Below are 15,222 nucleotides of genomic sequence, written 5' to 3'. Positions count from 1 at the left end.
TTTTATAGTTCAGCAGAACGGAGTTTCCTCTCATACATAATGATCTTTTTGTAATTTACCTTTATTTAAAATTTCCAAGTGCACTCCTTTAACTTAACTGGATCCCTTTTCACTTCAATGAAGTCAAATATTGACCTAAGAGTTATCACAAATTTCTGATGCATACTGTAGTTTTTTGCCCTTATTTTTCTGACTATTTTTGTGATTAAAATGAAGAGAAATCGTTAATGTTCCAATATATATTATTTTCCACAGGAAAGAAAAAACATACAGTAAAATTAAATAGAATGCAATTTCTTCATTATATAAAGTTAATATTCTTTTTTAATGACATTTTGTATAGAACAGAAATTTATCAGCTGAAAAATATTCAGCAGTTTCTATTCTCTATTTAAGGATTGCCAAAGGTTTCATGTTTTGTCAACTTTTTATCTTGCCTTATTTGGATTTATTATAATTTTTTGTGAATTCAGTACTTACGAAGCCTGCAGTAAAATGCATATTTTAGACACTACATGAAATTTGAGATCTTTGGGAAGACATGTAACTGATAGAATCTGGCATTACATCATGCAGTGGTGTTTGATTAAGGTTTCTAGGTAAATTCTGTCATAATTCATATTGCTTTTAGATAAACAAGTGATATTACCCAAGCTAGTGGTCGAAAAGTCAATGTACTCTGCAGATTGTGCTGATTGGAAAATCAGATGGGAGAGAGTAAGGATTCTGATTGCTCTAAAATTAAAAAGCAAACAAAAAAGCCCCACAAAAAATGCATGCTGTAATTATGTGGCATGTTGAAAATGTAATGAGCACAGAATTGTTGAAGACTGGTCAGTAAGCACTCTACCTGTGTATTTTGCTTTAAAAGGTACAGTGGGTAGTTTTGTAGTTTTCTCTTCCTGGTCCTCAGAAAGCATTTGGGAGGAATGATTTTCCTTCCTTGTCAAGAGATTACTTCAATGTATAGATCTTGGGAAAGGCATTTTTCTGTTATCTCAACTCATACCAAAGCGTTTGATGAAAAGTATGCTCTTTGTGAGATAATACAGCTTTTGTTTGTTTGGTTGGTTGGTTTTTTTACATGGACTTCATTCATTGTTCCAAAAAGCTGTAAAACTTTCTTATTAGTTATTTGCTCTATTGCAAGTATGTAATGACAATTTCAATTATAAAATTATTACTTTTCTAATTTTTGTTCCTTTGTTCACTTACTTTGTACTATTTTTTTTAAAACATAATTGTCTTGTGTATAATTGTGGGATACCATTTCTTCATAGTAGCATTCTTTCTGTCATTATGATTGGGTCTCATAATTTTTCATATCTACTGTCCTCAGTTACTAAGACTTCTTAGCTTTTTTCTTCCATTTGATATGTCAACAGGACTACATTATGTTTTGCCAGTTCTGCAATCTAATGGGAAATCTTAATGCTATTCTTTCATGAATTGTTCTGCGATGTGTACCAGTTGAGCTGTAGTATTTTTTGTAACTTAAAAATGTATTTGAATGGTAAAATGGGCTAATTCACTGCTTGGCATGCTGTTTACTTGCTTATTTTATAATGTTTGTCTCAAACAGGAAGAATCCTTGGGTAATTTTGTGGTCAGTAGATGTTCTTGTGAGATAAGCTGCACAGATGATGATATTTTCCCTTCTTCAGAAGAGTGTGAACCACAGAAAAATATTCCAGTCATCTGGAAGACTTTGAAACACAACTCTTTGGATTTCAGTGAGTTTTGCACAGTTTTTTAGAAAAAAAAGTTGAAAAGATTGATGCCAGGTGGAATATGCTAAGTACTATACAAGCACTTCTGAAAAAAATGTGCTTGACCCATATTCATAAGTCTGAAAAAAGAGATCTTACTAGAATACATTTTTCTGATAATAATCAATAGATCTGTAGAAGTGAAGCATTTCAAGTTAATTTACAGGAGCATAACAAATTTTTTTAATTTCTTTCTCTTCCTCTTCCTTCCCTCTCCTCCTCCTGGAAATAGCATAACATTTCTGTTACATTAAATACATAGATGGATAAAGTTCCTGAAAACTAAGTTTCACAGCTAACAGTGTTTGGATATTGAATAGTATTTAGGTCTTTGATATTTCTTGAATATGGGTAAGTGCCTGGTGGGCTTAAAAGAATGTCTAAACATGTTATGCATTTGCAAAGATCATCAGAACCAGGTTAAGCACCTAACTTTCATTAATATTTGGCATACAAGTTTGAAAATCTGTTTTTATGCCACTCAGATACGTTTGAAAATTTTAGATTTTCAGTGTCACATCTTGTGCCAAGTCTGTAACCAAACAGGTCAAGAAATTGTAAAAGATCAGCAAAACTGGAAAGGAGGAGAAAAAGTACTGAAATTCTCAGCTAATGTGCTACTTGCATGCATATTTTGTGGAGGCAGTGTTGGAGAAGGATTTGGGAGCTTTGCTACCAGAACACTTACTTTTATATCTGTTTGTAAATATTTTTGAAGATGTTTTTACAGTTTGTGGGTTTCTTTTCTGTCAAAGTTCTTTTTCCTTAAACAATTTAAAATGTACCCTTGGTTAATCTGAAACCTTTCATTGTTATAATCATAGTTCTTTTCTTCATTTCCCATAGCTAAGACATTTCAAAATTCAGCAAAATCCCTGAGTGGTTACCAGTGGTTTTCAAGTATTACTGCCCACTTCCTTCCATCAAAGGATAAAAATGCTGAAGATGCAGCACGGGAAGCATTTTCCTCTCTCAGAGGTGCTTTATTCAGTTAATACATTATCTGCTGTCATTGATTGTGTTTTTAGTATGGTCTTAAGGAAGAATCTGTATTTTCATGTGGTTTTATAACTTTGCATGTTGTGGTTGTTGGTTTACCATCTCATTTTGCATTTGATTGGAACCTTTGATATCAGGACTGCCACCTTTAATATTTAACACATCATAATTTGACAGGCTTTGAAGACCCTGGAATGCCAGAGTAGTGTTAATATCACTGTAAAAACACTATTTCCACAGTACTTGCTCACTTTATAGCATTCTTGAAATATAGTGTGTATGTACGTGTGCTATAGATGCTGTCTATTTACTAAAAAACATTTGTAGCTTCCATAATATTAAATCAAGTTTTCTAGAAAGCTGATATACATTTTGGCATCTAGGATTAGGTCAGTAGCAGTAAATTTCATTTTTATTCCTAAGGTAAAGGCACAAATGCTATCTTGGGAATCATGAAATCCAGGTTCCTTACAAGATTCTGACATATTAAATAAAATGTTCATGTTTTTGTTTTGTATTTTTTCATTCTGAAGTTTAAGTGAACTTCTTTTCATTCACAAAAATGGAAATAATTTTTAATATCTAAATGGGTAAACTCATATTCTGGTTTATGAATTTGCATGAGATATTGTCCTATCATATCTTATTTTTTTGCACATCCAGCTAAGTATTCATGATTGAATATAGGATGATAAGGAAACCTTGGAATTTTTTTTCAGAAACAAAGTTCTACTTGGTAGAAGATTAAGTTAGTTTTTGATTGGAAATCAGCAAGGTGGAGATGATCAGACTTTTACTAAAAAAGGCAATGGATTTTACTGTAAATCTGCATGTAATCTATAAAGTGAAGCAAGAGGGTTGTGGAGTCTTTTTTATTCCTCATTATATTTGAATGGATGTTTACTTGCATGAACATTATGTAATTTTGTTTTAGCATTTGCCAAAAAAGGTTGTGTCTGAGTAGTGCAGTAGCCCATTGCTTTCAGCAGATGACTTGTGTTACCTATGTGATGGTGAGGGAAAAAAAGTAATTTTCTGATCCTTTGCAAAAAATTTTAGTTCTCACGTCTCTTTTAGTTATTGTCATTTTGAAAGTGGGTGTGGAAACTGAATGAATTATGACAAATGAAATAATTTCTTTTTGAGAACTTAATCTGCAAATGTGTACAAGTCTTTTTCTGAACACATATTTTGAATCTGTATAGCAGTTCAGCTTCACTGTGGTGAGAATGGAATAAGCACAATACTTTTAAACTCTGCTGGGTTAACTGATTTAACCATTTCTAAAGTAAAAGGATTTGGAAATGGAAATTTATTACTAGATGCAATGAAACCTTCTGTAGAATGGATGGAATTCTATGAAGCCAAAAATGGGAGAGAATGCAGTGTGTTGCTGATTATACATTTGTTTTCTTAAACTCTCATACTAAACTTTTTTTTAGCTATAATTGGAAGATGAAAAAGATTGCTTTGCGTTATATAATATAAAGCAGCTCTGGTGTAGTTGTCCCATGGCAAAGTTTCATGAGCTTGAAGGAAAATGTGGATTTTTATTACATTAAAACAGACTAAAGTTCTTAAATTCTACTTCCTGTAGACAGTCTGGATACTGTCTGCAGGAAGTAGAATTTTGTAGCTCTCAGCTAAGGATTCTGGATTACCCCTTAATAAAAAGCAAACAAAAAAACCCAACAAAACAAAAAACAACAACAAATCAAGAAAAAATAATCAAAAAGCTGTACATTGGTCAGTGTAACCTTTTGGAGCAGTTCTGCTTAGGTAAGGGTGGGTCTCACCTGATCATACTCTGTAAATTATTAGAAACCATAAATGGCTAGAAATTCAACAGAAAGTCTGTAAGGTTTCCATGTATATCCAGGACACAAGCAATGTAACAGTTGTGTGCTTGAAAAACCAAAATTGTGAAGGGCCCAAGAACTTGCTAACCAGTTCATCATGAAAACCTTCCTACTAGAGAAAGTGTTTTGGGACTCAATTTTATTTTCATTATGAGCTGGGGAAAAGTTATTTCCCACCATTCCTCTCATACTTAGGGGATTTTTTAAAAATAAAGGTAGAAATTATTAATTTACCCGAATCACTGCCTTCAGTTTACTCTGTGTCCACAAATCAGAGTTAGTTTGTTGGCTCATGTATTTTAAATTTAGAGTGGGGATATTTGTGTATGCAGAGATATGTATCAGTTGATTGAGGGCTTTTTTCCCCCTCCCATATTCCATATAATGCTGCAGAACTTTTAACTGCAGACCTTTCTTCTTGACAAAGTGCTGGCTGGAAAGTTTGGAATTGTCCTCTTTTCCTCCTTAACTGATGATATAACAACTGGTATTGATCTAGTGATTGCTATCAGGTAGCATTCAAATACATTTCTATTTCCATACAGAATTGTCGTTGTATGCTAATTTATCAGCTAATGTTTCTGAACATGTATTTTGATTTCATAGGAGATCTGTGTCAAGTGCTATATAAACTCTTTTATCAGTTGTGCACACTTTTCTGTAAATGAGAATTCCCCTTTTCAGATTGCCATTACTATTGGCAGTATGGCTAAGTAAAGCTGAGACATTTAGAACAAAATTCAGTATTGGTGTGAACAAACTAACCTTTGTGAAAGCGTGCAAAATTCTGAACTGTCTTTAAAAGCACTGAAAATTTTTACACAAAAACTGTGTTTCTCACTAAGGCAACAACCTTCAGAGATTGTCTTTATACCCTTGTACTTCTCAATCGAAAAACAAATATATAAGTATATATACACGTGCACACTGTAACATTAAAGGGCAAGATCCCCAAAATAACACTGAGAAGAACTTTACATGGCTTATTTAAATTAGGTCACAGAGTACTCTCTTATTATATATGCTCTACATTCAGAGAAGATTTTGTCCTCATTTACTTTTTGTTGCTCTTGAGCTACAAAGGAGACACTGCAGAGCTGATCACATATCTAGTTATGTGGTTGACTGCCTAAGAGTAACACATTCTCTCTGAGCACTATGACTGGAATATTCTGTTCATAGACATTCAGATGATCTTGACTTCTCGGTATGTCGTCTTTAGCTGTCTGCTTGAGCTTTCCTCTGCTCTCATCCTTCCTTCATTTCTCCAGTGGCCACTTCTGTTTCCTATTGTCTGTCTTGCCATTTATAATTCTTTGTTTATGCAGAGATTATTATTGCAGTGAGAGTTTTTAAAAACAGCTTAGACAAGCATCCCTCTGGAATGGCATATAAGTATTTGATCTTTTCCTTGAAGATGACTATTGTCCCTTCTAGTTCTGTATTTTTGTGATTCAAAATCTTTTGTCGATTACTAGCTGTCACAGAATGAGCACCCCACCCCAAGACCCCCCAAGACAACTTATGGATACAAGTTATTTGAGCTGTACCATATCTGCACGCATGAATGTATGATGTGTTTTCATGGGGCAGGAATTCACCACTGCTCAGAGTGGATAAAATTTATTTTGTAGTCTGCTTCTCTATATTTGGAAAGCTAATATGAGAAAGAGTATAATGAAAGAAAGAAATATTAAATGGGTAAGAGTAGTGTATTACAAAATCTTCAGTCATGTTTAGACAACAGTTAGGTTATTAACAGTTGGTTTTGCTGAACAAAATCATGATGCCCATGCTGTCTTTCTACACACACTTAAAAGATTGTCTTTAACAGCTATTTTTTTATCCTTCAGCTAATTTGACTTCAGAGGGATTGAAACTGAAGGATATTATTTTGGTTCATCTATATATGAAGAGCATGAAAGATTTCAGTGTTATAAACTCAGTTTATGTGACAGAATTTGATTTGTGTCCACCAGCAAGGTAGGATTATACTACTGCTATAGTATATTTATGATGCACTGTAATAGACTGAATTATTGTTGCCATATTTGTGAAGCATTTTACCAAATGTTTGTGTCTCACAGAAGAAGACTTCTGCTGCCTTTTGGAGTATTAACATCACAGCTGCTCATGTCAAAAACACTAGGGTTAGAAATTCCTCCTTTAATATATTCCATAAGGTTTACAAAGTCCCCCCCATATGGACTTACAGAAGGATAATACATGGTTTGCAAGTCTTGGTTCTTTTTGACTTGATTGAACTGACAACTGTTTGTATTGCTGGGACATTATTTGCTTTTCTTTTCTGTTTGCATCCCTTGACCTTTTAGCAGTGCTTCTCTGAATGCAACCCAGGATATCATCAACCCTCTTTGCCACAAGGTCACACTGTTGGCTCATGTTCAAGTTGGTGTCCATCAGGAACCTACAGTCCTTCTCTGTAAAGCTGCTTCTTAGCCAGTGGGCCCACAGAATATACTGGACCTTGAGTTTGCTCCTCCCCCAGGTGTACAACTTGCAGCTTCTCCTTGCTGAATTTCATCAAGTTCCTGTGTGCCTGTTTCTTCATCCTGTCAATAACCATGTGGATGGCAACTTGCCAAGGATACAGTCTGCCTCATCATGCAGATTATGAATGAAGATGTTGAACAGGAGAGGACCCAGTATAGGCTCCTGGTTGTTCATCTGGGAGACTCTGTGCCACTGATCCCACCCAGTGGGCCTGGCTGTTCAGCCAGTTTTCACTCCGCCTCATTCTCTACTCATCCAGCCCTATCAACAATTTCTCTATGAGTGTGTCACAGGAAAAACTGTCAAAACCATTACTGAAGTCTTACTACCAATATTAAGTCTTCCTAAAAGTGATGAGGTCTGGAACCCTCTAGGTCTTTCTGATAAATGTTACTCACCTTGTTCTATTTATGTTGTTAAATACAAAAGCAAAATTATTATCTGAGCAGTTGCGTGGGATTCACATCATGACATACTGACAATTATTTCAAAAATATATTTAGTCCTTTTCTTTTCTTACCCTGCCTATATGCACATGGCCCTGGTTGAAGAAAACTAGTGGATTAGGTGGATCTTTGGCTCAATCCCATCTGGTTGTTCTTAATGTCTTTTGTTTCCCTCAGATAATCACACTAGACGGATAGCTTAGCTGCACTTCCATATTCAGTAAGACTCCAAGTATGAAAAGAAATTACATTGATGATGACACTTTTATTCATAGATACACAAAGCATATTTTTTTCGATATCTGTTATACAAAATCTTCTATGTTGCATCCAAGTCTACATCTGACAATGAAACTGCTTGGTGGTTTAGGTATGTGCTGTGTGATTCCTGTGTTATTTGGGTGTAGTGGGTTTGTTTCCATTGGAAATTGGATAAAAAACACCTAGCCCATAAAATTTTTCTTTTTTAAAAAAGATATGTATTAAACTAATTTTCTGTTTGTATTTTTATTGCCTTTGTCAGAATGGCTTATTCTTTTTACAGTAATTTGTAATTTTTTACAGTAATTTCTTATGCTTCTGAGATAATATGCTGAGAATGCAGAACTGATATAGCTTGAAAAATTCCACTTGAATCATAGGTTAATACAGGTTGCAAGGGACCTCTGGAGGTCATCTAGTCCAATCTCTCACTAAAAGCAGGGTCAACTGTGTAGTCATACCTCTTGTCTTCATATTTTTAAAACCAACTGTTCAGCAATTTTCTAATGAAAATTTCTGTATTTTATAATCTTATTGCAGAATATGAAGTGTAATAGAGGCTTGTGAATTTTAAGTATAGCAAGACAAATAGTTCAAAGATACTGTTAAGATAATCATCACATTCCACTCCACTGCCTGGGTGTCAGACCCAAGACAAGCAGAGAGTGGCTTCAAGATGCTGACTGTAGGCCAGGATTATTGAATCAGAGAGAAATAGGAGGGTAAGCTGTGTGTGCCTTCAGAGGAGGGATCTAATCCCAACTGTAAACTACACAAATTTATTCTCCACTCCTACATGTTGTCGCTTCTCTTTATGATACTGAATGTCTTACATTTTAACTTTTATTTCTTATGCTTGCTTGTTTTAGGCCTCCTTATTTGCATAGCCAGCTACATGACCTTCCATCAGTAAAATAACAAGGTAGAAAGATTAGAAAATTGCAGGAAAATGGCTTTTTAGTTTTATTTTTATGGAGCAAACAAATTTCAGAGCATCATCGAGTATCCTAAGTAGGAAGGGACCCACAAGGATTGTCAAAGGACACTTTAAGAGTCACACCATGTGCCTGAGAGCATTTTCCAAACACTTCTTGAGCTCTGTCAGGCTGGTGCTCTGACTTCTGTAGGGACCTGTTCCAGTGCCCAACCACCCTTTGGGTGAAGAACCTTTCCCTAATATCCAACCTAAACGTCCCCTGACACAGCTTCACCATTCCCTCAGTCGTGTCACTGTCACCACAGAGATCAGTGTCTGCCCCTCCTCTTCCCATCACAGGAAGCTGTAACAGTGATGAGGTCTCCCCTGAATCTCCTCCAGGCTGAACAGACCAAGTGACCTCCCTGCTGCTCATGCAGCTGCCCCTCCAGGCCCTTCACCATCTTTTGTGCCCTCCCTTGGATGCTCTCTAGCACTTTATATCTTTGTTATACTCTGGCATCCAGAGCTACCCCCAGCACTGGAGGTGAGGCTGCCCCAGCTCAGAGCAGAGCAGGACAATCCTCTCCCTTGCCTGACTGTGATGCTGTGCCTGATGAACCCCAGGACAGGGTTGGCCCTCCTGGCTGCCAGGGCACTGCTGACTCATGTTCAACTTGCCACAGACCAGGGTCCTCATGTCCCTTTCCACAGCACTGTTGCATATTTGTCTATGTTGCATTTTGTCCTGAAGAAAAATTATACAACGGTTTGCATGGTTGCATCATTTCATTATGTACAGAGGCCTGGTTGTGGAAGTTCTCACAAGCAGTATGCTGGAAGCACTGGCTCGGGTGTGGATCTGCAATAAATTTGCAAAATTGTCTTGAAAATTTACCAGCCCAAGCAGAAAATCCATTCATCCATGCTTATGATGATGGTAATGAGGAAAAACTACTATATTTACATGTGGGAGGTGAGGAGAAAAACAGTTTTCTTGGAAGAAATAAACAGGATGGGAAGAATTTTATAAGGCTGTTACATGATATGTAAAGAGAACAAGTAATTTTTTGTTGGATTCCTGCTGGGAGCTAAATGACTTTTCTATGCATGGACTGCAAATACAATTATTTTTCAGGCTTTGAAATGTTGATTTCCCCACATAGATGCTCAACTCCCCTGCTTTTTTACTGGCCACATTCAACACACGTCTGTCTGTTCATGAAGGCACTCAGTCTTCCTTGGAGGAAACAGAAGTGAATTTTATAAATGAATGCTTAAGTAGATTTTGAGTCCTGTCATATATTTGTATCTGTCATGCAACTTAAAGTATAGCAGAAAAATGTAGTATTACAGATAACCTGTGAGAAGGTTGTAAAGGAACTATAAGATGCTGCTTTTTAGATAACTTCGACACTATGTCTCTCAGCATCCTCACAGGCAAACTCAGGAAGTGTGGACTGCATGAGTGGACAGAGAGGTGGATTGAGCACTGTCTGAACAGCAGATCCCAGAGGGTTATAATCAGTGGCACAGGGTCTAGTTGGACTACTTGGACTTGGGGCACTGTCACTAACAGTGACATATTTGTATTGTTTAATTTATTCATCAATGCCTTGGATGAAGGTTCAGATCCCTCCTCAGCAAGTTCACTGATGGCACAAATCTGGGAGAGTGGCTGATACCCAGAGGGCTGTGCAGCCCTGCAGAAGGACCTCAGCAGGCTGGAGAGATGGGCAGAGAACTGTCTGAGATTCAACAGAGGCAAGTGCAGGGTCCTGCCCCTGGGCAGGAATAACCCCATGGACCAGCACAGCCTGGGGCTGACCTGCTGGGAAGCAGCTATGCAAATAAGGATCTGAGAGTCCTGGTGGACAAGAAGTTGACTGTGAGCCAGCAGTGTCTTTGAGGAGATAAAACTGGTAAATGCTAGCAGGTTATTGCAATGCTCTAACTTTTGAATATGATCCTGGCAAAATTTCCTAAAATAATGTCCAGACAAAAAAAAAAAAAAAAAAAAAAAGGTGGAAAATAAATGTTGTGCAATAAATGTTGTAAGTTGGTTCAAGCAAAGTTCTGTTAAAAAAAATAATTATGTTGTGTTTTCAGAGTATGTGTGGAAACGCTGTTACCTGATGGAGTGCTGTTTTGCATTGACTGTCTTGCACATAAGTATGACATGGCAGTGGATGATGTAGTACAGGATGAAAAGCTGGTCATGCATGTACAGAGCATTTCCCACTGGGCACCTGCCAGCATAGGACCTTACAGTCAGTCCATCAAGGTAGGAATTTTTGTTACTTCACGTGAAATATATGCCACTTTGCTGAAATGAACACAGTTGTAAAGTCTCTTTCTCTCTCTTCATTCTCTCTATTTGCAAAAGAAAATGTGTAATAGAAGGAAAAAGCGTTTTGAATTTATGTTTTTAAAACTTCTAGACCACTTATCTCCCATCACTTCTTCATTTTGTGATAATAAAACTAGTTAAATTATTCTTTTCAGAGAATCCCAAGAACAGCATACTTCTGTTGTATAATTAGACAAAAAACCTGACATATATATGTTTTTTATAATCTGCCTAGAATATAGACAGAATTTAGGAACAGCTGAGGATGTTTTTGTTTCCTTGTTAAAGCTCTAACTTTTTAATAGGTAAATCCTAAAATGCTTGTTTAATTAAATCATTTCTGAGGCTTGGGGTGCTACTTAACCATTTGAAAGAAAATCAAGGTTGAAAAACTGTTTTATTTTTCAAAATAATAACAAACAGAACAGAATACTACATATTCTTTAGAAGAATGAAAAGGAGTCAGTAAAGTATCATGGAAAAGTAGACCAAAACTTTGCACTAAAAAGTTTCTCTTAATATGGTATTTTATGTCCAGCTAGTACCATTCTGACAATTCATGTACTGTCTCAGCCTTTTCTGTTGCAAAAAAAATATGCCTTTCTTACCAGTATTCTCCTCTTGTAATAAATACATTGTCGAACATTGTGCAGACTGATTTAAGCAAGACTTGACGACATCTGTTTAAAGCGCCTGAAATATTTTCGAGTCAGCAAACCTAGTATAATGACTATGCAATTGTACTTTGTCTTTGTACTATTTTACAGAAAATTTCAGTATTTTGCTTTAGAAGATCACGTGGAATTTGTTTTATTTTCAGGAAGAAATGTTGGTAGATTGCTACAGTATAAACTTTGTTCTTACAGGAGGATGAGATTTTATCATCTCTATATCCATTTTTCTTGAGAAAGCAGGAAGTTGGTTTGTTAAGCTTTATTCCATTCAGTCTTAAACTTTAATGATCATAGCTGTATCATATCATATGTAATCCTTCAAAGATTAAAATAATAAGCTTTGTATCTTTGTTATGTGGAGAAACTTCTCTTACATTGCAGCTAATCTCCATATCCTGGAACTGCCATCAACTAAATTTAGAAAAGTGTGTCGACTAAAAATTGCTTCAGTAACCCAGTGAAAAATTTTATGTTGCAGTTGTCCAGAAACAGGTACTGGCAGATCTTCTGGTGGTGTAGGACAGTCAGCATACCCAAGGAAAAGTTCATATCTCTTCAGGTGTAGTAACACTGGTCAGCAACTCAAGCATTAAGAAAAATTTCCCACTGGTGTGTTTTGTTTTGCTTTATTTTCTTCTACCCCAAGAGAACACTTTAGTTTAGCAATATTATTTCCCCTTGCAGTGTAAAATAAGTATTTTTACTTTTAAAAATTACCACAGGAGTAAAGTAACAGTAATGAAAATCTGTACCTCTGCTACAGGATCACTCGCTTGTTGTCCTTTATAGCTGTGTTCTGTCTCTAATCCACAAACACCCGTAGGAGGAATCGATAGTACACATGGCAGCCATATATGTATTTTTCCTTTGCCAGATTTTGCCTTACTTCTTCCAACAATACATTTCATCTGAGTATCAACATTTAACACTGGTTTTGCCTTGCTAAGAATTTTTGGCTTTCGGTAACATTTCCATTCTGCAGAGTTTGATACAGTACATGTCAAGTATATTAGAACAAATAAACATTTTAGTAAATGTTTTTAGCATTTTAACATTTTTTCTTTCTAAAATAGTATATAAAAGATATAACTTATAAAACCTTTTCATAAGAAAACATCACAGAGGAGTGTATCAGTGCATAAACAGAGTATTTGAATTTTAAATTTTGTTAATGGAAAACATGGATTTTGTATTTTCTTAAACATGAATTTTCCAAATTTGAAATCTTCTTAAATGAGTTTTTAGAACTTCCTAAGGCTATGTATGGACAGGTATTAAGATCACCAGCAGAAATAAGCACTTTAATATATTTTAGGAATAGAATATATTTTCCAGACTAAATAAGGAAGAAACAAAAGTGAAGTTTTAATCTTTGTAGTCAACAAAAATTATTTGAAATTATACAAATTTTTATGATGATGAAATGTTTGTTAGTCTTTTATGACTGAGGAACAGGTGCCGAATGATCTTAAAACAGTAAATATTTATTACCCTTATGTTGTAGATATGTAGAGTTTGTTTATCTTTTCCTCGACAACAATTGGACAATTAAATTTTTGTGTTTTGAGTCCAGTATGAAGTTTTGTGGGCACTGGGCAATCAGCATGTATTTCTGCACAAGGCTTTCTCTGAGTTCAGAATAGACCATAGAATAATATTCAGGATGTTGCAAGTTGGGATTGATGTGCCCTGGCATGTAAGAGCAGAGCTGGCAGCAGAAAGATGTAGGTAGTTCATGCAAACTATGGAATTCACACTTCAGGCTCAAAAATCACTCAGCAGAGCATCATTCCAATTCAGTAGGGATCTTTCAGGATCTTGCCAACAGTGCTATAAGGACAAAAAGTAAAGATTTGGAATTTACTGCAAGAATGTCCTGACCTCAGTTTGATAGAAACTGAACAACAGTGGCAGAATGAAATTCGGACTTTCAAATGACTTATAGCAAAATTCTTCTTTTGAATTAACATTCTTTCTCTTGTGGGATTAACATTCTATAAAAACAACTTCAGTGTTTCCCTTTGTAAGAAGTAGACATGAACTGTTTGAAGATACAGTAAGACATAATGTATTTTGTATGTATGCCAACATTATATGCATCTATGACTTGATTATATCTGCTGAAACCTTTAGCTTGGTTCATGACCTCAGTTCTTTCCCTTTGACAGTTGCCAGATCCCAGTTTGAACTATCCTTCAGGCATCTTTTCCTCAATTTTCTTGCACTATCTTAACCCAATAGCTTCCTTCCCATCTTTTCCTTTTGTGAGTCCACAAGTTTCTTATATTATACCATATCTATTAATATGGGGATAGAATACCTTCCAGTGAGTGGGGCGAAAAAAGTGATAGTCAACAGTTCTGATTCTAAATAATGTTCCTTTGGGTTTGATACTTGGGATGATATTCTTAGTGTTTTAGTCAACAACTTGGACAATACCATGCCTAGCAGGATTGTGGGTTACAATAATTTGGGTAGTGCTTGATGCCTTGGAGGGAGTGGCTGCCATTCCAAGGTACCCAGACATTGTCATTTTTTGTAGATGAAGGCAAGCAAGTTGTACTCCAGTGCCACTGGCATGCATGCTCCTGTGTAACAAACCTCATCACCAGTATAAAAGTTATTGTTGTTTATTCCCTAGCCATTGACAGAAAAAAAAAATGTTAGGGCAACTTGGTGACTTCTAAATTGTGTGGAGACTGTAAGTATGCAAGTCAGGAAACAGCAGGACAGAACTGAGTTCTGCATCTTTGTAATTCATTTCTTTTGCATGCCATATGCTTCTTAGCTGGAGATTAAGAAACCTGACTATAAACAGTGTGACTATTAGTGTGTCTAGTTATTGCCATTGGACAAAATTGAAACTCTGCCACCACTGAGGTATACAATCACACCCAATATCACAAAAGCAGGGAATAGTTTCATTGCCTCTTGGAGGATGTTCTCAGCTAGTTCCACTTTGATGATGAGACATGCTCAAAAGAAACACTGGGGAGAATTGGAACTGCTATTTTCTTTTAAGTAAATCCTCACTTCAGTCAGAAGTTGTGGTTCAGCCCTCAAGACATGCAAAAATAGAAGTTGTTGATAGTGATCTTGACAAAGGGATCAGTCATCCCTGGTAAACTACCTGGTGCAGTTAGTGTGCTAAAGGTGTCTGTTTAAAGGCAAATTTATAATTACTTTTTGGGGTTTTGGATGCAAGCTTCTTGCTTTTTATGAAGCTGAAATATGAAGAGATAACTGGAGATCTGAGGTGGCAGATAGCATGAAGGACAAAGTGTGGGGTTTTTTCCTTTCATTTCATTTGTTGGTTGATTTGTTTTTCCACTTGCTGTGAAGAAAACCGAGGCTACAATCTTAATTTCTTCCAAGACATGTTGGTATTAATTAAAATTTCTGAATTATTACACAAGTGTATAGTAAGTGATGTT

The 15,222-nt window shown here is 35.9% G+C and overlaps 1 protein-coding gene across 4 annotated transcripts in view; it reads left to right on the top strand.

Annotated features, from left to right (window-relative positions):
* DPH6 (diphthamine biosynthesis 6) overlaps positions 1 to 15,222 on the top strand; it is a 200,524-nt gene that overhangs the window by 79,273 nt on the left and 106,029 nt on the right. For all 4 annotated transcript variants that reach the window (XM_033063508.2, XM_033063511.1, XM_033063509.2 and 1 more), the window contains 4 exons: positions 1,583 to 1,733; positions 2,616 to 2,747; positions 6,481 to 6,610; positions 10,874 to 11,048. In XM_033063508.2, the coding sequence (XP_032919399.1) occupies positions 1,583 to 1,733; positions 2,616 to 2,747; positions 6,481 to 6,610; positions 10,874 to 11,048 (588 nt within the window). The remainder of the gene's footprint in view (positions 1 to 1,582; positions 1,734 to 2,615; positions 2,748 to 6,480; positions 6,611 to 10,873; positions 11,049 to 15,222) is intronic.

This window comes from Catharus ustulatus, chromosome 6, assembly GCF_009819885.2.
Source record: "Catharus ustulatus isolate bCatUst1 chromosome 6, bCatUst1.pri.v2, whole genome shotgun sequence".
In the NCBI taxonomy this organism is placed as follows: domain Eukaryota; kingdom Metazoa; phylum Chordata; class Aves; order Passeriformes; family Turdidae; genus Catharus; species Catharus ustulatus.
This window is presented reverse-complemented; position numbering and strand designations above follow the sequence as displayed.